This window comes from Phyllostomus discolor, chromosome X (assembly GCF_004126475.2).
Source record: "Phyllostomus discolor isolate MPI-MPIP mPhyDis1 chromosome X, mPhyDis1.pri.v3, whole genome shotgun sequence".
Classification (NCBI taxonomy): domain Eukaryota; kingdom Metazoa; phylum Chordata; class Mammalia; order Chiroptera; family Phyllostomidae; genus Phyllostomus; species Phyllostomus discolor.
In genome coordinates, this window is record NC_050198.1 from 48,092,926 (window position 1) to 48,119,009 (window position 26,084).

Consider the following 26,084-nt stretch of genomic DNA (forward strand, 5'->3'; position numbering starts at 1 on the left):
GGAAATATTGGGTAGTCCTCTTTGTAAAATATATGATTATCTAACCATTATACTATATACCTGGAATAAAAATAATAAAAATAATACTAAATACAAACTGTAATTGAAAAAAGGTTTTAAAATTTACCTGGCAAAATATGAGCATGAAGAATAAATTTCAGGTTAACTTGGATCTTAATTGTTTTGTTCATTTGCTTTACCTTACTAGATTTCAAATTTCTTATAAAAACAGATAACTCAGGAACTACCAAATGGAAGAGATGCACAGGACAAGGTATGGGATAAGGGTAAGGAGCACCTCTATCCCAGCACCAACAGCAAAGCTCTTAATTTGCTTTTTATCTAAAAACATACCACATGCTTTGGAAAACATCAAAATTAGTACAAAGATTCAAATATTTTAAGCCAATACAATTTACTTTACAAAAACAAAGAAAATGAAATCTTTTCTTGTTTGTTGGGGCAATAATGTATACTTGAAAGTTTGAGCTCAGATTACAAATCATAAATACTTAGAATTAAATAAATATACTTGTTTTTTAACTTAACTTTTATTGTTGACACTTTTACAGATGTCCCCATCCCCCATGTCCACCTCTATTTCCACCCACTCATACACACACACACACACACACACACACACACGCTTGTATATAGCTCCAATTTTAGTTATCACAGTAGCCTGAAAGAATGAGTATGCTTTGAACTTATAACCAAGGAGAGAGTTGTTGCCTATCAAGAGGGAAATGGACACCAAGAGTAATTAACAGTTTTCTAAGTATTCTAAAAGAGGAAAGTATTATGCATTAATATTTGCTAATTTGACATATTAATCTGTTTAAATATAAGGTACGACTTTACAATGTGTATCTTATCATCCATGTGACTAATTTCCTTTATCTTGAAAATTATATAGCCAAGTTTAAAATCTTTTTAAAAAATTTTTATTTATTTATTTTTAGAGGGGAGGGAAAGAAACATTGATGTGCAAGAGATACATGGATCAATTGCCTCTCACATGCCCCCTAGTCATGGGGCATGGAGACCTGGCCCACAACCCAGGCATGTGCCCTACTGGGAACCAAACCAGCAACCTTTCAGTTCACAGGCCAGAGGTCAATCCACTGAGCCACACCAGCCAGGACTAAAATTGTCTTAAAAGAAAATAATGATATCAAACAGGATTAATCTGAGCATAAAGCACATCTTTTAATTTATAAAAGAAAACCCAAAAGTCCTTAATGAAGTAGAACACATTTCAGAATAGACTTACTAAAAATGTTTATCTCTTTTAAAGACCTTGAAGCATCACTTACAAGTTTACTATTATACAGTAAATTGATATTAAATGAAGCTTGAAACACCACAAAGCCTTATTACTCAAGTTTGTCATCGGACCAGTAGGATCAGCATTACTGGGCAGCTTGTTAGAAATGCATATCTGAAACCCCAACCTTAAACTATTCAATCAATTGGTATTTGACTAATAAGATCCTCAGGTTAATATGAAAGAATTACTGCCCTAAGGTAAAATTGTAATTATTACTTCCTAAGCTATACAGCATTACTTTGTTATTTGTTCACATTAATAGTGACTGAGATATCTGAACAGTTTTAGAAAATTCAGTTTGCTATTTGAAAAATCTATCTCTATTTATGTACTATTCTTACCATGCATAAGGCACCCATGTTTTTGGCCCAAACTTTCAGGAAAAAAGATTTTAATTTTTATTTCAATTATTTATTTGTTTACTTTTATTTTTTATTATAAAGGAATTTTAGCATTTAAGTATAGTTTGTTGATTATGCTATTACAGTTGCTTCACTTTTTTTCTTCCCTTTATCCCCCTCCCCATAGTACCCCCATTCCCTCCAGCAACCTCCTCCCTTTAGTTCATGCCCATGGGCTGTACACATAAGTTCTTTCCCTTCTGTTTCCCATACTATTCTTAACCTCCCTGCCTATTTTGTACCTACCAATTATGCTTCTTATTCTCTGTATCTTTTCCTTCCATTCTTCCCCTCCCCGCTGAGAACTCTCCATGTTATCTCCATTTTTATGATTCTGTTCCTGTTCTAGTTGTTTGCTTAGTTTGTTTTTGTTTTGGGTTCAGTTGTTGACAGTTGTGAGTTTGTTGTTTTACTATTCACATTTTTTTATCTTCTTTTTCTTAGATAAGTCCCTTTAACATTTCATATAATAAGGACTTGGTGATGATGAACTCCTTTAACTTGACCTTATCTAGGAATCACTTTATCTGCCCTCCCATTCTAAATGATAACTTTGCAAAATAGAGTAATCTTGGATAGAGATCCTTGTCATTAGTGATTTCAAATACTTCTTTCCAGCCCCTTCCTGCCTGCAAGGTTTCTTTTGAGAAATCAGCTGATAGTCTTATGGGAACTCCTTTGTAGGTAACTCTCCTTTTCTCTTGCTGCTTTTAAGATTCTCTCTTGATCTTTAATCTTGGGTAATGTAATTATGATGTGCCTTGGTGTGTGCTTGTTGGGTCCAATTTCTTTGAGACCCTCTGTGCTTCCTGGACTTCCTGAAAGTCTATTTCCTTTGCCAGATTGGGGAAGTTTTCCTTCATTATTTTTTCAAATAAGTTTTCAATTTCCTGCTCTTTCTTTTCTCTTTCTGGCACCCCTATCATTTGGATGTTGGAAAGTTTAAAGTTGTCCTAGAAGTTCCTCAGTTTCATTTTTTTAATTTGTGTTTCTTCATTCTGTTTTGGTTGGATGTTTATTTCTTCCTTTTGCTCCAAATTGTTGATTTGAGTCCCCGTTTCCTTCCCTTCACTGTTGGTTCCCTGTATATTTTCTTTATTCACTTTGCATAGCCTTCACTTCTTCCTTTATTTTCCCTCAGTATTCAATCATTTCTCTGAGCTTCCTGATTACCAGTGTTTTGAACTCTGTATCTGATAGGTTGTCTATGTCCACATCACTTAGTTCTTTTTCTGGAGTTGTGATCTGTTCTTTCATTTGGGCCATATTTCTTTGCCTCGGTGCACCTATTATGTCAATATGGGCAGGGCCTTAGGTTTTTGCCAGGGTAGGGCTACTCAAGTCCTTGCACTGCAGCCCTGTCTGTGGGGGAGGGGTCAGAGAGGTAACAATGATGCTTGCTTGGCTCTCACCCCACTTTCAGTCACTTCTCCACTTCCTGCAAGCAATTTGCACCCTTGCAGTTGTTGGCCGGGCACTGATTTCCTGAGTGGGTGGGCTTGTGTATGTTCTAGGACCCCATGAGCTCCTTCAGCCAGGGGACTTTCCTGTGAGACTGGCAGCTTCTGCTGCTGCCATAACCCCTACAGAATTTTACAACCAGAGGTTCTGAGTCTTTATTTCCTGCTGCTGGAACCCTGGGTTGTATGGACTGTCTCACTTCCCAGTTATTTCTCCAGGTTTATCTACATGCAAATGTGGGACCACCCAGTCCACCAGCTGCAGCCTTGCCCACTGTAGTCCTCCAGCCACCGCTGTGCCTGGTCCTCTCTGACCCCACTGCCCATCTCTAACCCTCCTATCTGTTTGGATGAATGTTTCTTCTTTAATTCCTTTGTTGTTGGTCTTTCATACAGTTTGATTTTCTGGCAGTTCTGGTTGTTTTTGTTTTTAAATTAGTTGCTAATCTTCTTTTGGTTGTTGTGTGAGGAGGTGATCTACCTACACCTCCATCTTGGCCAGAGCCCACATTGGTTCTGTATTCAACATATTTTTTATCCCTAGCATTTATTTTTGAACATATTATGGTGCAAGAAATTTTATGTAACAAATAATTACAAAACACAAGAACAGATACAAAGTTTTTCAGGTACTACCCATGTATAATGCACATCCTTGTTTTTCCCTAAAAAATTTGGGCAAAATGTGCACATGATCCATAGCAAAATATGGCATTTACATATGTAGATACCTAATACTATCTTACCTATATAGGTAGGTACTTAATGCATATTAATGGACAAAATAAAAAAATGTATTGTTCCTAATTTTAAATGGCCATGTAATCAAAATTATGTATTTTATAATTTGAGTATGAAAAATTTAAATTTTAAAGAATCTTCTTTTTACAAATTTTCATAACTTTTAAAGGATTCAATGAACAACTTTTTATCCTAAACTACTGAAGCCAGAATTCTCATAACTCCTAAACTCTGGTTTTCCGATGCAGTAAGACTTACCTTTGCCAAAACAGCTGGAACCTTGCATTAAACACACACACACACACACACACACACACACCCTACTTACAGAAAATCTAACCTATTTAGATATCATAAGCACATGAATTTTTTCATGTTTTAAAACTCAGAAATAGAAAAAATCACACCTTAAGGAACAGAAGATATCTGGGCATTTTCAGATTAATCTAATATACAGTAATATAACAAAAGGAACCTAGTCTCGTGGATTGCTCTGCACAATGAGATAGGTTCCTGAGATTCTAAGGACCATCCCATGTACAATATCAAAATTTACTAAAGCAAATCAAACAGAATACTTTTCAGAATAGAGACCTATTAAAAATGTTAAATACCTGTTGTAAAGGCCCTGAAACATCCTTCATTTAAAATATCAAACTATTATTCTATAGTAAACTGATATTAATAAGAAGCTTGAACTACCACAGATCCTTATTATACAAGTTGGTCACTGGATCAGCAGGATCAGGATCTGAAGACAATTAAAAAATTCTGTGATAAAATTAGGATAGTTTTCAAGCAACTTAATGCCAAATATTTGCTTACATAAAAAATCATTTGAATCTGAGGTTTTAGGGTAACTATAAAACAGAGGCAAAATTATCTTTGATAATATTTACCTGAGTAACTGTCTTCTTTTAGGGTGAGTAACCATTGTGAATAAATAATTTTAATAAAATATGTGGATTTAAAAAAACAGAATAACTTGAAAATAGAAAATTATTTTTTATCAAAAACTTAAGGGTAAGTCAATCATATACCTTGTACTAAAATCTATCAGGAACAACTATAAAGGACACATAGACAATACCAAAGGGGGTAGGATCGAGGGTGGGAGGTGGGGATGGCTGGGGTGGGAGGATTGTTGGGGATAAAATGGAGACAACTGTACTTGAACAACAATAAAAAAATTATCACAATTTGACCTATGTTACCTTTTGTTAAACTATTTATGTTACACAAAGAGTCTATCTTATATAAAGGTGACATTATTTTATAAAGATATACTAGGGACTTGTTTCTATTTAAAGAAAACATTACAAACTGAAAATGGCAGGATATAAAAGAATCTAGACTCTAAAACAACTTACTTTGAATATCCTTTTGAAGCTTATTTTTCCATATTAGCACAGATGCAAACTATCAAACACCTCCAAAAAATGGATGCTGTGATGTTAAGAGAAGAGGTAGAAAGAGAAAGAGAAATTTCACACTAAATTTTTTGTTCAACTTTATTTATCCACAGTTCGCATCGGTAATATACATTTAGGGTACCATTTATTTTTAAATCCATCAGGAAAATCAGTCATGATAGATCTGTGACCAATACAAACATTTCTGAATTCTTCAAAAAATTCCATTAGAAAACTCAATAAACTAGTATTCTGTAAAGATAATTATTAAATAAATGGTAATGCATTCATTCTTTATTTCAATTCTAACTTATCCAACATCACTTCTTTTTTGTGCCATACAGTAATAAATTTAGCAGATAGATATATACTGCATTTTTAGGGCCGAATAAAATATTTTGGTTTGATTATTTAACCTTCAAATCACATAGCTAAGTCAAATAATGATAATCATTCTTAATTCAATAACTGATAAAGTAAGTATATAATAACCATAAAAAGTTTTATACTTATTTAAAAACTACTAAAAGAAATACATCAGAGCCTTGATATAATGTGTCCTTGGGCACTATGCTGTGAAAGTGCCCAGAGGTGGTGTTGCCTTTTGGCACTATGGTAAATAAACTGCCAGAGTTTGGACTTCAGACAGACCCATGCTAAATGGAATTTTGCTTTGTAGTAAAAAAATGCTACAGTGAGGTTCTGGTGCATTTTCTCTTGAAAGTAATAATTAGTTGACAAGTAAAATTCAATAAGAAAATGGCCTATAATTTCACTAATATTTCAATGGCACAAAACAGAAAGATACTTAGAAAATAATTAACACCTAGATTGATGAATAAGAGGAATTCTATAGCATGTTAACTATGATAGCAGTATGATTGCTTTAGCTTTTAATGATCACTTTATTTGTAACATTATCAAATTTCTACAATAAAAACTGATAGCTGAAGTATTTATTTGCCATTTTTTTTTACCGTTATTACCTAAGTTTTTGCCAGGGAGATTATGTCAATGAAGTTTTTTTTTTTTTTTTTTTTGGATCCAACTGAAAAATAGTTACTAATTAGCTCAAATATTTAAAGTAATACATTACTAAAAATATTTAGCCTATATAGTCGTAAGAGCCTTTAATTCTTTAAAAGCTCCAATTTGACCCTTGGGGGGTGTAAAAAACACATCTGTATTCTAAAGCTAAAATTTAATTATATGGCTTCATGCCAACTGATCCAAAAAAGTAGAGTTGTTTCTAAATCAGCCCTTATTAAACCATTTGGCACAATAGTTTTTGTCTTTTATATATACCCTTTGATACACCCAGGCCAACATATTTAATAAGTTGCATCCATTTTAAGAGGTAACAAGTGCAAATAATCACATATTTAAGATATGATACTTGCCTGGCTACTACAAAAGTAATTATACTGAGGTTCTTCTATAGGAAACAGAGTTATTCATTAGAGTAACGTTTTTGAAACATACCTGCACTACTACCAATGTAAATTTATCCATCTCTAAATTAAACAAGGACTTTACATAACAGTATATTTGTGAAAACATTTACAGAATGGTCTGTGTTTAATTCAACATCATGTTAGTTGAGTATCATAAGATTTACAGGATCCACAAATGACCACATTTTGAATAAAAACCTATTCTTCAATTGTTACTCTCCGAATCTAACTAAAGGGAGCACATGGATGCAATGTTCCTGGAAAGTAAAAGCATAAAGCAAACGTTGGCAGCTTTTTCAAAATGTCCTTGATAATTAGTACTTTGCTAGTTCTCAAAAACCTTATGCTTTGTGTAACATTTTCAATACAGACATAAAATACTCTTCAAACAATACATTTTAAAAGATGATTAAGTTTTCCAAAATTAAATAGCATAAATTAAGCATATTAATATTGTTTTTTGACAACATGAAATAACCAATTTAAGGAAAATTGCAATGGACTAAGTAAAAAACCCACAAATATCACAATGTGAGTCACATTTAAATCCTCACATATTACTGACATCACATAATCTACTAAAATATTTTAAAGTTTCACTGACTCCATAACACATTAAAACAAATTGCAAAAATGTTTAAGACTAAATGAGTCATCAATTACACAGGCACTTCACATGTAAACAATCTACAGTACAACTGAAAATATTTTGTCAACAACCTATAATACTAAAACAATTCAATATAAAGTCATAGTTCTATATTTTCTACTCATTTTCTTCTAGAAAACTAAGAACAAAGATTAAAGAACTTCTGTATAAACTAGAATTAGAAGAGAATTGAATAACTCAGATATAGAATTGTTTAAATAGGTAAAAAAAGATTACCTTACCCAGACATTACTGGTATGCTATATTAAAAATTAAACCTAAAGCAATTATTAAACTGAAATAGTATTTTAAATTTACTATCAATTTGAACTTCAAAAATAATCAAGGTTATCAGCTGACTAAGTAAAAAGAGAATCTGAATTTATCAAAAACTTAAGTTTTAGTCCAGTTTTCTTCCAAAGTTAAGTTTGGGCTATTTAAAATTTAATACAACACAATTTTTTTAAAAAACTAAGGCTTGATCTAATAAAATTATTTTTATTAGATAGTCTTATTCATGAATTTGAGTAATTTGAAATCACTTCAAGTAAATGAAACTATACACTTATGATTTTTAAATGTTATATTAAGCTGTAGAAAGCTGAGATGCCTTGGTTGTAGGTAGTTCAAGAAGAGCCTGAACCGTGACACCGACTTTCACAAGACCTCTTTCTTCCAAAATATGATGAGGCAAACAGAGTCTTTCCTGAAAAAAAAGTGATATCTCAACATTTGTTTTTAAATAATGCAATAAAGCCTAAATTAGTCAAAACAGGATTTTTTTAAACATGCTTTCTATAAAACTTCATGTGAAGAGCACACAATTCTGCTCAATTCGAGTCTAAAATGTCTGCTTTTAAAAATAGAGACTTTAATGTTATAAGATTATTATTTTACAAGCTGTGTTTGATCTGACAATCTGCTTAATCTACCTAAACAGATATTTTTAAGTGAACAGTCATGCTAAATGTTTCCCAAGCTCTTGTGCTAGAACAGACAAAGCACTACAATTCCAGCCAGGAGATCTAAGGGCCATGTAATATGAAGTATTAAACTTTCCTGAGACTCACTTTCTTAATCCTGAAGATGGAACTGTGTGAGAAACAAACAAAACAGCCTGTATGTGGAAGTACTTTGTACTCTGCTTCTTTTTATCAGTTCCAAGGTTCCATGATCTTTTATATATATGTACCACTTCAGTACTTTTCTTATCTTAAGGGTGCTTCCCTCCAGCTTCTAGTACTGCTGTGCTGCTTCTTATTTCCAATAGTCTAGAATTTGAACAATAACAACTGTCTCCTCTTCTAAGCACATCACATACATCATTTGATTCTCACAACTCCATGAGAAAGAAGTTTAGCGACAACTTTGCATTAGGTTTCATTAGCCTTCATTGATCCTCTTCTAACATCCTAAGGTTTTCAGAGGGTTCTATCTTCACTCTCTTCTCACTTTACACCAGGGGTGTGAAACTCATTTTCACTGGGGGCTATATCAGCGTTGCCTTCAAAGGGCTGAATGTAATTTCAACTCCTTAACAGTTAAGGAGTAGTTACACTTATACAGTCCTAAAATTATTTTGGCCCTTTGAAGGCAACAGGGAGGTTGATGTGGCTCTCTGTGAAAATGAGTTTGAGACCCCTGTTTTACACTATATCCTCTCCTTGTTATTCCCAAAGCTTTATCAAAACAGCAAGGGTTAATTGAAGTTTTGCATGCATGCATACAACATCAAATAAATTTGATAGTTATTTTTGAAGAAACAATGCAGTCCACTGCTTTAGTTGGGACACTGTTTGCCTCAGGAAAATAAGCTAGTAGTGTATAAAGGAGCGGCAAACAGACCAGTTACAGGCCCCATCTGGTTGATAACTGTGTTTTAGTTTAAAAACCTATAAACATTATTTTTTTAAATCCACTGTTTCTTGAAACACTGGAAGCCTTGGAAAGACTGGACCCCTATTCCCGAATTATAACAACTATTCTTCCATCCTGATGACTTTCAAAAATGTATTTCCTGCCAAGATTTCTCTACTAGGCTCCAGATACAAATGTCAACTTCATACAGCCAAATGGAGGTCCAACAGACATATCAAAATCAATGTGTCCACAACAGAACTACTTCCTCACTTAATAACTGGCCTTTCTTTATTCTATACCTAGCAAGTAGTACACAGTTTAATCTCTCTCAACAAAAACCTGAGAATCAAAATACTCTTTTCTTTCTTCCTTACCTCAATAACCCATTCACCAAATAGTACTGTAACATCACATTTATCAAAAACCATCTTTTTATATCCATTTTCAATGCAACATTAGTTGCCCTCCTAATACTTTGCTTATGTATTCAAATAACCACTAAAGTATATATTAGAAAATAAAACAGGTTTCAAATCAATGACTTAGTTCCCACCTCACAAAGTAGAAAAGAGCACATTAAACTAATGACAAGTAGAAAGAAGGAAATAATGAAGATGAAAGAGGAAAACAATAAAATAAAACAAAATGATAGGGGAAAAATCAATGAAACCACATGTTTGTTCACTGAGAAGATTTTAAAAAACCAATAAACCTCTAGCTAATCAAGAAAAAGAGAAAATGCATAAATTACCAATATCAGAAATAATAGAAGTAACATTGGAAGAGATTCTTTAAATGCTAAAAAGATAAATAACTTTATAACAATAAGCCTGGCTAACTAGATGAAATGGAGAAATTCTTTGAAGGACAGAGAATACCAAATCTCATGCAAGAAGAAGTTTAAAAAAAACAGAATAGTTTTAATATTTGTTGAAGAAATTTAAATTTTATCATAGACCTAAATGTAAAACCTAAGATTATAAAACTTCTAAAAATAAACATAGAAAAATTTTCTGACCTTGATTTATGCAAAGATTTCTTTGGTCTGACACCATGATCAATTTTACCTTAAACAACTGTGGGAATAGGGTGGTGGACAGGGCAGGGGAGAACAATGGGGGAAAAGGTGGGGCAACTAAAACTGAACAATAATTTAAAAAATAAAATAAAATAAAATAAAATTGCAGATAAAAACAAACAAATCAAAACTGCTCTAAGAAAGATACTACAATAAGAATGAAAGGACAAATCAAAGACTAGGAGACAATGTTTGTAAATCATACATCTAATAAAAGACTTTGTACATATCTTATACAGAAATCTCAAACTCAATGATAAGAAAACAATCCAATTAAAAATTGACAAAAGATTAGAATGGACACTTCATAAACGAATTCATATAAATGGCAAATAAACCTTGAAAACTTGATCAACATCATTAGTCTTTAGGCAAATGCAAAGAAAAACCATATTGGCAAACCAGTACACACCTATTATAAGGGCTAAAACTGAGAAAAACAAAAACAAAACAAAACAAAACAAAACACTGACCATATTAAATGTTGTTGAGGAATTGAAGGAGCTGGGTTCTTACATACTGCTGATAGAAATGTTAAATGGTGTGGCCACTTTAGAAAACAAATTTCTTTTTTGTTTATTTTTTATTTTAATTTTTAAATTAAATTTATCAAGGTGACACTGGTTAATAAAATTATACAGGTTTCAAGTGCACAATTCTATGATACATAATCTGTATATTGCATTGTGTGTCCACCTTCCAAAGTCAAATATTCTTCCATCACCATATATTTGGCCCCCATACCCTTTACCTGTGTATGTGTATGGGGGCCATACCCTTTACTTTTGTCTGTGTCTATGAGTTTTTTATTGTTTTTCTTGTTAACTAGTTGCATTCAGTTTTATAACCCACATGTGAGTAAATTCATATGGTTCTTGAATTTTTCTGTCTGACTTATTTCACTTAGCATGACATTCTCAAGATCCATTCATGTTATCCCAAATGGCAGTATTTCATCTTTTCTTATGCTTGAGTAGTGTTCGATTTCAGGGGTGTCCAAACTTTTGGCATCTCTGGGCCATGCTTGGAAGAAGAGTTGTCTTGGGACACACATTAAATATATTGTGACATAATCACAAAATATCTCATAATGTTTTAAGTAAATTTACAATTTTGCATTGGGTAGCATTCATAGCCATCATGGGCCGTAGGTTGGACACCCCTGGATATGTATCACATCTTTTTTACCCAATCATCTATTGAAAGACACCTTGGTTGATTTCATGCCTTGGCCACCATGAATAATGTTGCAATGAACACAGGGGTGCATATATCTTTGCAAATAAATGTTTTCAAATATTTCAGGTAGATACCCAGAATAGTAGTTGCTTGGTCATATGGCAATTCCACTCTTAATTTTTTGAGGAAGCTCCATATTGTTTTCCATAGTGGTTGTACCAGTTTACATTCCCACCAACAGTGAATGAGGGTTCCTTCATCTCTAAAACCTCTCCAACGCTTGTTATTGCCTATCTTATTGATAATAGCCATTCTAAGAGCTGTGAGATAATATGTCATTGTAGTTTTGATTTGCATTTCCCTAATTGCTAGTGAAGTTTAGTAGCTTTTCATATATCTGTTGGTAACTGGTTGGCAATTGGTACTTGGGGGAAGTATCTGTTCAGATCTTCTGCCCATTTTTAACTGGATTGTTTGTTTGTTTGGTGTAAAGTTGTATGAGTTCTTTATATATTGTACTTTGTTATAAGCATACACCTGTGTCAGATATCGACCAGCAGTATCCATCTCGGCTGCAGATGGTCGTCGAAACACGAGAAAAACATACACAGAGACAACCATGTCCTGTGGGGAAATAGGAACAGAAGAGCCATTCTCTCCAGTGGGGAGAGCGCCATGGCCACTTTCTCTAGTGGAGAGCACCCCGTCTCCATTCCCAAGCAGATTTTTATTGAGAAAACAGACTTAGTTTGTGGATTCACAGTCTGACAGAAAAGATCAAAAGAAGTAGGTGACTTACAAAGGTGCAGACAGAACTCCTGCTGTGATTCTGGGCAGAGATTGGAGTTTTAACATATGAAAGGACTACAGGTTCCAAAGGTTTCCTGTCTGTGCCTTTAAATTCTAAGTTAATAACATCCTCCAGCAAACAGATCTCACAGGGTCTTGCATATTCTATGTCCCAGGCCTGATTACCCCGGGGGTCTGCCGTTTCTGGTCCGGGCTGTACCGCCCCTGCAGGCCTGAGAAGGGCAGGAGACAGAGGCAGCCAGGAGACTTGGATTTCTCACATCTCAGAACAAAGACTCAGGCTTTGACAAAGTTGAGGGGGCAGGGGTTGATGTCCATCACCCCTTCATTTCCACAGCCCCGAATCTCTTCCCTTAGGGCATTCCCACATGATCGTGTCTGTCTTAGATTCATTCTCTTTCTTAGAGAATTGTTACCCATCATTGATTGCCAATCATGCAAAAGGGAAGCCAGGCATTAGAACAGGCAGTGTTCATGCCAGGGAAATAAGTTTTGTCTCCTTAGTGGCTCCTGGTCCGGAGGTCTTTCACTCAGCCTAAGTCACGGGGGGGGGGGTTATAGCTTCCTGAGACCAGGCAGGGCGGTCCCCAACATACACCTACCATATGTTCCAGTCATTTCAACCCTAGGCTCTTAGGTAATTACCCAAAATTAAAAAAAAAATCATACATCCAAAGAACATAAATGCTCATAGATGCCTTGTTTGTAGTAATCCCTAAAACTGGGAACAACTGAAATGGCCATCAACAAGTCAATGAACCAACAAACTGTGGTATATTCATACTACTCAGCAATAAAAAGGAATGACCTATTTACACATGCAACAACACGGAGTCTTAATATAATTACACTGAGTGGTAAAGCCGGAAAAATTCATGTATATTGTATCACTCCATTTATGGACAACACTGGATAGAAAATGCCAACTACACTATCATAACAGCAGATTAGTGGTTGCCTGGTAGAAGGATGGATTGCAAAGGGCCACAAGGAAACTTTTGAGGATAATGTACATGTTCATTATCTTGAATTTGAGGAAGTTTTCATGGTGTATATACTTGTCAAAACTTACCAAATTGTACATGTTATTTATATGTACTTTATCTTATGTCAACTGTAGCTAATAAAGCTGTTAAAAACACAAAAATATTCTAAAATGCAAAAAAATTAAGTGAAAAAATTGACTAAAAATTACCATTTTTAAGTCAGGAAATAAGAACTTGAAGCTAAAAATAAACCTCTTCCCTCACTGCCAGTAGCTACAAAGTTTAGAAAATGGGAGTTGTTGACTATTTCCTCCATAGCACCCTCTCTTATGTTGAGGAAGGGTGGGGCACAAACACTGCCCCAGAACAAGTTAGAGAAGACAAGAATACGCTAAGGAGAATAGTTTTTGTAAGACCTTCCCATTTACCCTTCTTGCTTAATGTATCATGAAGGTGTCTGGAGTATGTTGGACTGTCTTTTTTTCACATAAGAAAATAGAGTATCCAAGTTAAGAGAGTAGGTTCTGGAGATAGACCATTGGGGCTCATACCATGGTTCCACTATTTACTAAAAGTGTGACCTTGGAGAAGTTCCCTAACCTCCCTGTGCCTCAGTGTCCTCATCTATAAAAACATGCATTCATTCAAAAACATGTTTACTGAGAACTCCCCTTACAAACCTCTTAAAACAAAAATGGAAAAATATAGAATGCATTATTAGGAAAAAAAACTTCCTAATTTTTCTATTTTCTCAGTAAAAGATTAAGAGTACAAAAAAGAAAGAACATAAAAATGGTTAAGAATTGAAATTTTAAAACATCATGTCAAGCATAGAGAAAATTAGAAGAGAACAGCAAATAGTTTCCATATTACACAGCAATTCAACTGGTTCTCTCTATATAAATTATAAATTATATTCACTTGAGAAAAGAGGTTAAAGTGGAATCTGCAGACCAGATTATTATGACACTGTTGAGAGAGAGCTTAACAACCCAACTCATTATATAAGTGTATCAAATCAACACATTGTACACCTTAAACTTACACAATGTTATATGTCAATTATGTCTCAATAAAAATAATTTTAAAAATTAAACTAAATTTTAAAAAGCACAATTAGATTGTGACCTGCTAACAATGTCATGTCCACTCAAAAGTTAGTAATGCTGATGTTAGGCTTATCATGTTTCCCAAAAAACAACATTTTGGTTATTTATTTTCATTATAAATTTAAAATAACTTTAATTGTTAATTTTATGATTGCAACTATTACATGAAATATAAGCCAATTCCTACAAACTTCAGACGGAGTTTGTCCAGTGAGAAATTATCATAATATGTTACTATGATTTCCCATTAGACATTTTAAATAAAGTTTAAAACACTGTTCACCATGAATATAAATCTTCCATGAGTCTGTCCATGGATTTATTGTACAAAGGATTTCAAATGTCCTCCAGCAGAAAAAACAATAGCAGCAATGATCAAAACCAAGTTGTAATATGACTGCTTATTTATGTTTATTCAATGATGTGTACAATGAGTACATTTTTACATATATGTAGCTGTTTCCTAAATGACTTTCAAAGCAGCTTAAAAACATTCATTATAGTGCTACTATAGTAAAAGTTGGAACTCTGTAGAAGGTATCCATGGAAGGTAATCATGTTCATGTTCAAAAAGCATTATTCATTCCAATTGTGAAGAATAAGAAATGCAGTACCTATGTAAATAAGTTAATATTTAAATGATTATTATGTTAGAAAAATTGCAATTACCTGTGAGACACCCAACTTTTTACAAGCATCAAGAAAGTTTTCTACATTTCTTCGACATTTTGCCATGCTCAGTTTAGGCTATAAAGTAAGAAGAAAAGGTATATTTATAGGCATATTTAAACAGAAATAAATCAAAATCGATATTATTTAAAAACAGTTTCAAGAGAACTTACAAATTGCTGACAAAACTTACCACTGCTGGTGATGGCACATGAATACTAGCTACAGAGCGTGGCCTTATATGATTGGCTAAATGACAAAGAACAACCCCGTCCATGAGTGCAGCTCCAATGTCATCAGGCAAAATTACTTTTAACTTGGATTCAAGATTCTATAAAAAATAGGCATAAATCACAGATACTCTACCTAAATATGTTATATATTTATATTACAAAGCATTATATAATCCAAAATTTTAAAGAGTATTGAAAATAAAATCCATATACATTTTAAAAAAATATTTTATTTATTTACTTTTAGACAGAGGGGAAGGGAGTTAGAAAGAGAGGAAGAGAAACATCAATGTGTGGCTGCCTCCTATGCACCCTCCCTACTGGGGACCTTGCCTGCAACCCAGACATATGCCCTGACTGGGAATCAAACTAGGTACCCTTTGGTTTGCAGGCCAGCACCCAATCCACAGAGCTACACCAGCAAGGGCTCCATATACATTGTTAATTTTCCAAGTTAAACTCACTCCTACAAAGCAGATCTGAAAGGTCAATCAGACTTACATTGCGAAGTAGTCGTATTTGCTCTCGTTCTTCCCGTAAATGTTCCATCTTCCTTCTCATTGTAAATCCAGGATCTGCTGCCCCATATTCCTGGCGAGATGAGCGGCTAAAAGCTATAAAAACAGAAATTTCCTAACTTATAACAAAGCTAATAAGAAGGATCAACCATCGGTAGGGAAAGAGGCATGATAAAAAGAATCAGTACAAAATTTCACTAAACACTATTACTTTATAATACATTCTAAGTATTTTTTTACAGAATATAATTGAAATATACTAATCTGCATAATTGAAAGCAACAGGGAAGACAAGTGTAACAACTTCTACCACCTATATATGTTCTTATATAAACACATTTTTAGAAACTTATGATCCAGCTTAAAAATTATTAAACATAAATCAGCCTTTATTATTTTTATTATCTTTAAAGAAAAAGGAAATTATTCTTGAAGGTCAATATAGTTATTCAGTAATAAAAACTGTAATTCAATACCTTGCCAAGTAACATGGATCCATTTTCTTTTGGGCTTGCCAAATGCGAAAAGATCCCTTTTTAAAACCACAATATAATGGAGTGCTATAATTTCAAACAGTGTTTGGTTTGCTGGCAGAGTGGTCATTCTAATAGCAGTCACAGTAGTGTAGAAATAAGACTGCAGTATATCTAAGGCAAAAAGCTGAGGTTTCAGGAGCTTGAAGGTAAAGAGGAAGAAAGAAATGGGGAATGGGAATTGGAAAGACAAATAAGGTTAAGAGAAAATTACTTTTGGAGAGGGGAAAGAATCTGTGTGTACTTAAAACTATGGAATCAAATCCCATTTTAAGCTTGGAAACTCTAGTTTCATATATAACCAATAAATTTTATTTGAAGAACATATATTTACCTGATCTAGGCTTCAAGCCAAAAGGGCCATGTGAAAAACCATCAGTTCTATCATATACCTAAAAACAGAAAACAAATAAAACGAATTTTCTTTCAAAATAATTAAGGTAGTTATTCATATCCACTCCAATTTTGAGAAGTATTTATTTTTCTATGATCAGTGAAGTAGAGAAAGGTAAACTGCATTTCCATTTAAATTGATAATTTCACTTTTAAAAGGTATATAAATATTTGCTAATTGACCTGATTATACAAGCCTTTAAATATTTCTCTCCCATAGTATAAGTAAAATTAAAAGTAAAATTATTGAAATGTATAAATTTAATAGACATTATTTTAAGTAAACAACAAAGTCTGAAGTGAAGTAAACTTCAGTGAAAAGATAAGTAAAATTAGCAACATTTACTTAGCATGTACCATGGAGCTGACACTTAGGGGACACTATGGGGCAAAACTGTACATTTATACTAACAGGAGCTCCAGAATGGTAGACAATAAATTATTATGTCTTCCTTTTGAATGCACATTGCTTCAAAGTGCTTTCACACAGTTACATGCTGTAGAAAGAATTGTGGCATATTTTAAAAATCTGAACTTGGCATCATAAAGTTTAGGTTAAGTCTTAAGCAGAACATTTAATTTTTCTGTGACTTTCTTCATCTTTAAAATGGGATACTGTGAAGATTAACTGAGATAACTATAAGAAAGCACTTTGTAAAGTGGTAAGATAATATAATGTTAGCAGCATCTTATTTAATCTGTGCAATAATTGTGAAGTATATACAGTCTGGGTTTCAGTTACTTCTCTACCACTTATTTCATTGGGGTCTTTCAGCAAAGTTTATCAGTCTCTTCAGCTGTAAAATGATGAGTCTAATACCCAGTCCATGGGACTTCCCTTAGGTTCAAATGCATAGGCAAGCCTTTGTTAGTAGTAAAGTTCTATACCATTTTTTTATCCTTTTCTTTTCACAGATAAAATTGAAGCAATCAGAATTCTGTTGAATTCTCCGAATTTTCTGATTAACATGTGATATATACTTCAAGCTGAATGTTAATTGAGCTACCAAAACACATGCTCAACAATCTAAGCATCCACAAGCCTCACAGTTTGTCTTCATTCTTTTGCTAAAATGTTATGAATTCCCAGACAAAAATTTTACTTATCCAAATGCAAGCAAAATGTATTATATAAGCAATGTAATTTACTTGAGAAAACTGGCGCCAATACCTTCCCTGTGACCACTGATCATAAAATCACAAAGCAATTAGGCAAATAAGTAGTCACTTATATGCTTACATTTGTCATAATTGAAAGTAAAAGACTTACAAAAGCATATGACAAAGACTAATTTTAAAATATCTGCATTTAAACTATTTTCCAAAAGAATGTAACCATTTTACCTGCCATATACATAATTTAGAAACATGTTTATAAAACTAACATCCAATTCTATTTAAAAGTTTTAATCATTTGCTTACTAATGACAATACTTTTGTAGAATACTAAATAAGGTAATTTTAAATAGGAAAAGATACTGTTTGAAATTTTAAAAATTTATCTCTTGTTGTAAAGCAATAGGTTTAATCAAATTAGAATAATCAATAATTCAAACCACTAGAGTATTTGACTGAGATCTCACAAACTCTCATCTAGCCCTTCTCCCTTCCCTCACTCCAGTCTGAGATGCTAAGGAATGTGTACCCTCCTGTCGATAGGAACAACCCACAGCAGGGATGTTTCCCGTGGAAAAAGGAAGTTTCTCTTGCATTGCTTTCAGACCTAACTGGTTATGAGAAAAACCAAAGGTCACTGCACAATGCTGAAGTAGTTTGTTTTTAGAATTAATATTTTAAAGCTGTTTCTATCATTTATTTCAAAATATGGATTATACAACATAAAAATCACATAAATTGAATGCTTTTCTGTGATCTAGATGCATTTGTCAATGAGTAATATGTTATATTTATTATGAATATTTGTACAAAAAGATGGTAGTGTTCTTAGAATTCTTTATAGGCTAGGTATGTACAAATTAACCTATGTGGCTTTCTAAATATGGGTGAATAAATTACATTAAAAAAAAGATGAGGTTAGAGAAAAGAGACAAGAAAGAAACTTATGTAAACATAAAAACAGAACTTGTACCTCAGGTGATACTGGAGTTTGTGGTAACACATTAGCATTATCACTGTCTTGCTAAAACATAAAAATAAAAAGATGAAAGATTAAATTAAAACATGAATGATGATGTAGACATATAAAGAGAAAACTGAAAATTGTTTTAATCAACTGCTAATGAAAGAATCTAGAAAATACCATCTACCACCTCGTTGCTTAAAGTGTTGTTTGTGAACCAGCAGCACCAGCATCCTCTGGGAACTTGCTAGAAAGGCAAAGTCTCAGGCCTCACCCAAGACCTACTTACATAGAATCTGTATTTCAATAGGATCTCCAGGTGACTAATAAGCCATTAAAAGTTTTAGAAGTACTATCTACTCACACAAAGTATTTTCCTATAAATGTATTTCCTTTAAATATCACAAAAGAAAAACCTTTTCATATTTCTTAGAAAAGATCCATGTGTTAAGGTTCATTTCTGATGGGAAATGGCAATAACACATTACAATCTGGGCATGGAAAAATTCCATCATACCAAATAAAAACATTTATCTGGAAAATTATGTATAGTACAAGTGGCAAACACAAGACCCAAGGGCCGATCCAGCCCTCCACCTTGTTTTATCTGGCCTGGTACCTTGTTTCTACCCGGTAGCAGTGCCGAGTTCCTTGCCCCTAGTTAAGGAGTAGTTACATTTATACAGTCCTAAAAGTACATTCGGCCCTTTGAAGGCAACTGTGAGGCTGATGTGGCCCCCAGTGAAAATGAGTTTGATACCCCTGAGAGCTAATATAGGCTTAGAAATAATTCCAAAGAATTTAATTGCATAAAATAATATTAAGGAGTCTATGTTTTTCAAATGACTACTACCATCCAAATACAAAAATCTTAACATTTAATCTTGAATCTACATACCACACAGGACATTACTCACCATTCAACGAATGATTACTGACTACCCAGTATATGTTAGATACTGCACTAGGCATTGGGAATACTGAAATTTAGTAAAATATTATCTACTGAAGGATCTCTCAATCTAGAGGGAAAATAGACTAATTGATAGAGGTAATACAACCTTCTTAAGTAAAACAACAGAGCTTTGAATGTCATATCATGAGGCACAGATAATGGCGCTTGGAAAGATGGTGCTGGAGGTTGAGAAAGGTAAGTTTCCTGAGAAACTAAAAAAACTGAGTAGGTGTTTACCATAAAAAAAAGGGAACAACATTGCAAGATGAGAGGACAAAAACAAATGCACAGAAGCAATAAAAGAAGAGTGCAGAAAACCTTGGAGCAGTTCCCTATTGCTGGAGAGTTCAGTGAAAGGAGGGCAAATTGGGAGTTAAGGCTGATATGGTAAGTAGGGGCTTGACTAAGGACTTAGAATTTATCCTCTAAGTGATGAGGAGACATTGAAGCTTTCTAAGCAAAGGAATGACCTGGTCATATCTGTGTTCTTTGAAACAGTCATTGTGGGTGCAGGGAGAATGGACTGGACAAAGGAAGAGATGAGTAAGGTTGCTACTGCAGTCAAGAAATGATGAAGGCCTGTACGGGGGCAGAAAGAGCAGATATGCAGGTATGGAATATATTCAAAATGTTTCAGTATCAAAAACCAAAACCAGAAACAAAAATAAAAACAACAACAAAAAAACAGGTCTTGGTAACTAATTACATATCAAGGCAGGGAGGACCAAAGTGGATATAAAATATAAAGGGCCAGAAAGAACAGCCAAGCTGAACCACAACACTAGCTCAGTTTTCAGCAGACGTTTTCTGTGTGATTCTATTTCATAAAATTAGAGTTTTCAGAAGCCCTGCCAATAGCCAACATCAAATCAACTACGAACACCTCCAAACAAAATACAAAAGCTGAAGTATTCATGGTAATGAGACTATCATTTCAAAAATTCTAGGCTGCTGCAGTTTAAAATGGTGAGGTAAAAAATGTATAGTAATGCAAAAACTGTAGTAATCTAATTTTAAACATTAAGATAGTACAAAGAATTTGTGGAAAGATATTAATAAATTCCAAACAAATCTCAATGGATCATCAGATTGATTTAGGAAGATGGTAAAAATGTAAAAAGTTTAAATTTATGAATTAAAGGTTCATGATGAATGTTAAAATTCTACAATTGAACTATCAGAAATTCCATTATAAACAAAGGGCATATGGAAATTACATGATTACATTAGTAATTACATGACAACACTTACTTTTTATTACTGCAGAAAACCCAGGCATTAAATCAGTAACAAAGACACTGAAAGATGGATTACATTTTACTCTAATTTAGTCAACTACATATGAGAAGTAAATATTTTAAGTAATTGATAATATTACCCTCTTTTCTCACCTCATCATTTTCATTGCCACTTGAATTCTTCCTTGATGATTTATACTGAAAAATATTTCAAACACATATTTTTCCTTGAACATATGAATTCTCTACTAGTAAATAACATATGAGATTTATTCATATTTTGGTATTTTATTAAATTATTGAATAGTAAGTTTAATTATATAAGTAGTTTAAAGAGTCCTACCACTTACTAATAGCTAACACATACAGGGTCCAGCACAACTAATGCCCATTTTTTATTACAAAATCTTTTACTACAAAATCATAAGCATGTAACTCTGTAACATAACAATATCACACTCAAGCACACCATATGACATTTTAGGTGAAATGTTCAAATTAAAACTATAAATTATCACCCCATATTATTATCCTACCAATGACACTCAAGCAGGCCTTACTTTTGCTAGACCGTGTACAGTATGTGCAAGACATTGTTTTAATTACTTTACATATCAAGTAACAATTCCTCCTTAAACAAATCCATTTTGCAATCTGAAGGTTGTCTTACATGTTCCTTTTCCTTAATCCAGTATATCGAATGTGTCATCAAGTCACTTTTTTTGTTATCTCAAACTTACATCTGACTTCTCATAACTATCACCTTATCCTAGGCCTTATCTCATACTTAGTCTATAATCTCATCATTCAAAAATGTCATTATGAAGAAATCTACTTATTTTAAGTTAAAAAACCAGTACATTAAATGTCTATATTGACTATCTAATAATATAGTGATAATAGCTAACACTATGCTAGCACTTTATACCAGGCACTGATTGAAATGTCTTACATGTATTAACCCACTTAATCATCATAACAACTCTGAGGTAAATACTATTATCTTCCTTTTATACTTGAGCACAGAGGCAATATAGTTAATATGAAAAAATGCTACTATATGAAAATGTGCTTCTTACAATGAAGAAAATGCAGTATGACAACCACTAGAGTTCTTACTTCTGATTCTTCTTTACCAAAAATAATCTTGCAAATCAGTGGCAGATTAATCTTTTCCAAACACTACTTGCAACTCAGCAACTCAGGATTCTCCTGTTAAAAAACCTATTAACTTCTAGATTATGTCCAAATTACTCTGTCTAGCATTCAAGGTGCTCTTTAATAGCCCCATTTACCTATGTAGCTTTATCTTCTATAACTCTTGGAAAAATAGATAACCTACTTCCCAGCTCAACCACAAATTGGGGGCTGAGCAGAATTGGGGATTACAAATACAAAACCTAAGTTCCTCCACTGTCTCCCCTGTGATTTAAGAAAATTCTCACTAATCTATCAGGGTGCTCTTTTCGGCTGATCCCAGATACAGCTTCAATGTTTTCAATCCAGTGTTCCAGACTGCCACAGAATCAAGTTTGCATGTGTAAATAAAACTATTTGCTATCGATCCCTGTTTATGTCATTCTTGGTTCTCTATTCTACTTCAACAAAAGTATGTCATTAGGACAGCAGACAACAGAACTCCAAGATGCCATCAGTCATACCAGCAAAGAAAAAGAAATTCATGATGTCAAAGCAAGGGAGCTGTCAAGCTGGAAACTGATGCGGGATTTTACCCCTAAAGGCACTGTTGGAACATTTCTAAGAGGTTACTATATACTGGTATTACAAGAAGTATGTCAGCCCTGGCCGGTGTGGCTCAGTGGGTTGAGTGCTGGCTTGCAAACCAAAGGGTCACCAGTTCGATTCCCAATCAGGGCACAGGCCTGAGTTGCAGGCCAGGTGCCCAGTAGGGGGTGCACAGGAGGCAACCACGCATTGATGTTTCTCTCCCTCTCTTTCTCCTTCCCTTCCCTTCTCTAAAAATAAAAAAAATAAAACCTTATTTATTTTAGGGAGTATCGCTGGGGTTTCTATCCTGCTGGCAGGTTAGGTACTTTTCCACTACTGCCTTTCTTACAAAGAACTCAACAGTGAGCATCTAGGCAAGTATCATTGAAGAGAGCACAGCATGGAGGGAACAGTCTGCATTCCTGACCATGACCTTCTTTGTCAGGCATCTCAATCCTTGCTAAATGCTTTCATACTCTAATTGAGAATGAACACCCAATAACAGATGACTGGTACAAAAACATACACCCAAAACAAAACAAAATGACATTTGAGTGAATAATAAGCTAATATTTATTAAGTGCATACTTGGTGGCAAGTACTATTCTAAGAACTTTACATTACATTATTCAATAATTATAACAATCTTTTTTTAAAGATACTATTAGGGTCATTTGATCTTTAAAAATGGAGTTCAGCAAGGTTAGGTAATTCACCAAAGGACACACAATTAGTAGATATTTCAAGTAATGACTGGAACCCAAGTGGTTTGATTCTAGATGCTCAGGTTCTTAATCACTATAATATACTCCCATCTCTAAATCCTGAAAAATTAGTAGGAATGTGCCAGGAATAAAAGGGCTATTGGGGATTCTCAGAAAAAGAAAGCACAAAAGAATAAAAATGGTCAGCCTCTGCAAAAACAAACAAACAAAAAAACAGTCATGTGGCTAGTGAGAGGAGTGAATTGAGGCAGGAAATAAGACTTAAGAGAAGTAAATAAGTATGGACCATGAAATTTTGAAGATGTCCAAACTTTATGTTATTAATGATGGGGAGTTAATACGGAAATTTAAGTCAAGGATCTCTCCAAAAGTTGTGAAAGTAGAGAAAAGGGGACCATTAGGAAGTTATACTACACTTTAATTATTTTTTAACAAAAGAAGGTATTGCAATTGCCCAGACAAGAAAAATTAAGATTTCAATAAAAGCCAAAATAGCTGAGATGGAAATGAGGTGATGAATTGAAAAAAGGATGTTTAATTAACATTCTGGTAACCAATTAGGTGAGGGGAATGAGAGGTGAAAACATGAGAAGGACTTGAATTATAAAGCTTAGACAATAGAGCAGATAGAACTACCATTAACAAAAATAAAGAATAAAAATGAGAAGCAAATTCTATGGTGGGTGGTGGGCCAGTAAGGGGAGAAACTGAATGTGACATAAATGTAGGACATCCTGACAATTAGAAATACAGATCTCGAGACCAGAAAAAGTTTATGGAATATAAATTCAGATCCAGATGAATATAAAAGACATATGAAGTCATAAAAGTTTCAGAGATAGTTTTAGACTAATAAGATGAATCCCTAAAGGGCAAGCAGAAGAAAAGTCAGAAAAAAAGTTAGACAAGAACATCAAAAGAAAAACAGACAAATCAGGGAAGAAAAATGAGTTTCAAGAAGTATGTGGCCCTGGCTGGTGTGGGTCAGTGGATTGAGTGCCGGCCTGCAAACCAAAGGGTCACTGGTTCAATTTCCAGTCAGGGCACATGCCTGGGTTGTGGGCTAGGTCCTCAGTGGGGGGTGCATGATAGGCAACCACACATCAATGTTCCCCTCTCCCTCTCTTCCCCTCTCTCTAAAAATAAAGAAGGAGGATGTGGTTATCATTGTCAAATGCTACAGTGCATTTTGCCTTTAGTAGGTTTATGTGAAGCTCTAGTGAGGGGCTATTTCAATGGAGGAATGGAGGTGAAAGCCAGACTGCAGTGGGTTAGGAGTGATCAGAAAGTGGAAACTGAAAAATGGCAAATGTTGCTCTAAAAGAAAACAGAGATATGACAACAGGTGAAAGGCGAATCTGGAATAATAGTAGAGATCTGAGCTTATTTATAAGATGGAAGATTTAAAAAAGGACATAGAAAAGTAAATGGATAATTGATAAAGGAAAGAAGTAGAGGATGATGTAGTCAAGAATTTACATAAGACCAGTATTACTATTACTCAATTACTATTCTAATTAAAAGTATTTATTATATATGAAAACTTAGAAAGATATTATTTAGTTTGCATTACTGCTCATTGCAAAGGTCCTAAAGCCTAAACATATAAGTTTTACTAAATAAATAGTAAAACTTAATATATACATAGATTTAAAAATATTGTATAAGTCCAAATTTTTACTAACTCAACTCAGCTGTCCTCAGTTAATATTAGCCTGAATAAGTGAAGTTTTATTATATCTAAATTTAAATATCACAATAAGGGCCTGTTTTGAAACAGGTCAGTTCATCTCTGAAGCCTAGATTAAATTTATTGGCAAGACAGTTAACTATGCGCAAATTCTGACTCAGAACATATCAGGTTATTTCAGAAGCCCAGTTGGTTTCTTTTTTCCAGTATAAAATTAAGTATGATCATAAATATATATAAATGTTTATCTTAGGGGTTAGCTCTTAAATTAAAATATTGTACTATATTTATAAAATCAGATGTGTATTTTGTGAGTCATTATGCTGTATCACAGTAGTAATGAGAAACATTTGAAGACAAATATGACATTTCAATAAATCAAATAATCCTTAAAAGTAACTAGGTATAGTAAGTCTAATGTTCCCTAACATTTTGGTTTAGAAATCAATCATCAAATGCATTCAGAAATTCATATGTTATCATGCTTACAAGAAATTAAAGCTACTAAATTACATTAAAATAATTTATCAACAAGAGGTTAGATTTTCATAATTTATTGTGTATCTTAGTAAAATATTAATATATTTCTATAAAAGATGTTTTAATAAAGTAATGTGTTTCCTAGAATAGTTTTACTTTGAGAAATGCAGTGATTTCTTTTTGGCAACAAGGACATTCAATTTTATTTACCAGAGTAGTATGTGATAGTGGCCAAGGAGTATAAAAGTGTTAATGTAACTCCCCTACAGTCAATTATTTATGTGGTCATATACTTATGTGGTCATTTATTTATTTAGGTGGTCATATAATCTGACCCAATTTATATTCTTGCTCATATAACCTGGGCAATATG

The 26,084-nt window shown here is 33.6% G+C and overlaps 1 protein-coding gene and 1 non-coding gene across 7 annotated transcripts in view; both read right to left on the bottom strand.

The window, feature by feature from the left end:
* Window positions 1-5,429: 5,429 nt before the first annotated feature.
* Window positions 5,430-26,084, bottom strand: part of LRCH2 (leucine rich repeats and calponin homology domain containing 2) — a 130,246-nt gene continuing 109,591 nt past the window's right edge. For 2 of the 6 annotated variants that reach the window (XM_028523157.2, XM_036016782.1), the window contains exons 14-20: window positions 21,242-21,286; window positions 18,905-18,955; window positions 16,757-16,814; window positions 15,873-15,985; window positions 15,332-15,469; window positions 15,139-15,216; window positions 5,430-8,153 (exon numbers count right to left, since the gene is read on the bottom strand). In XM_028523157.2, coding sequence (XP_028378958.1) covers window positions 8,034-8,153; window positions 15,139-15,216; window positions 15,332-15,469; window positions 15,873-15,985; window positions 16,757-16,814; window positions 18,905-18,955; window positions 21,242-21,286 — 603 coding nt within the window. In that variant the 3' untranslated portion in view covers window positions 5,430-8,033. Of the gene's footprint in view, window positions 8,154-15,138; window positions 15,217-15,331; window positions 15,470-15,872; window positions 15,986-16,365; window positions 16,565-16,756; window positions 16,815-18,904; window positions 18,956-21,241; window positions 21,287-26,084 lie in introns of those variants that run through there. The other 4 variants (XM_028523158.2, XM_036016783.1, XM_036016785.1 and 1 more) reach the window with 3 other exon arrangements.
* On the bottom strand, window positions 18,453-18,581 carry LOC114505881. Its single transcript, XR_003685332.1, has one exon. It is a non-coding gene; the product is annotated as a small nucleolar RNA SNORA35 (small nucleolar RNA).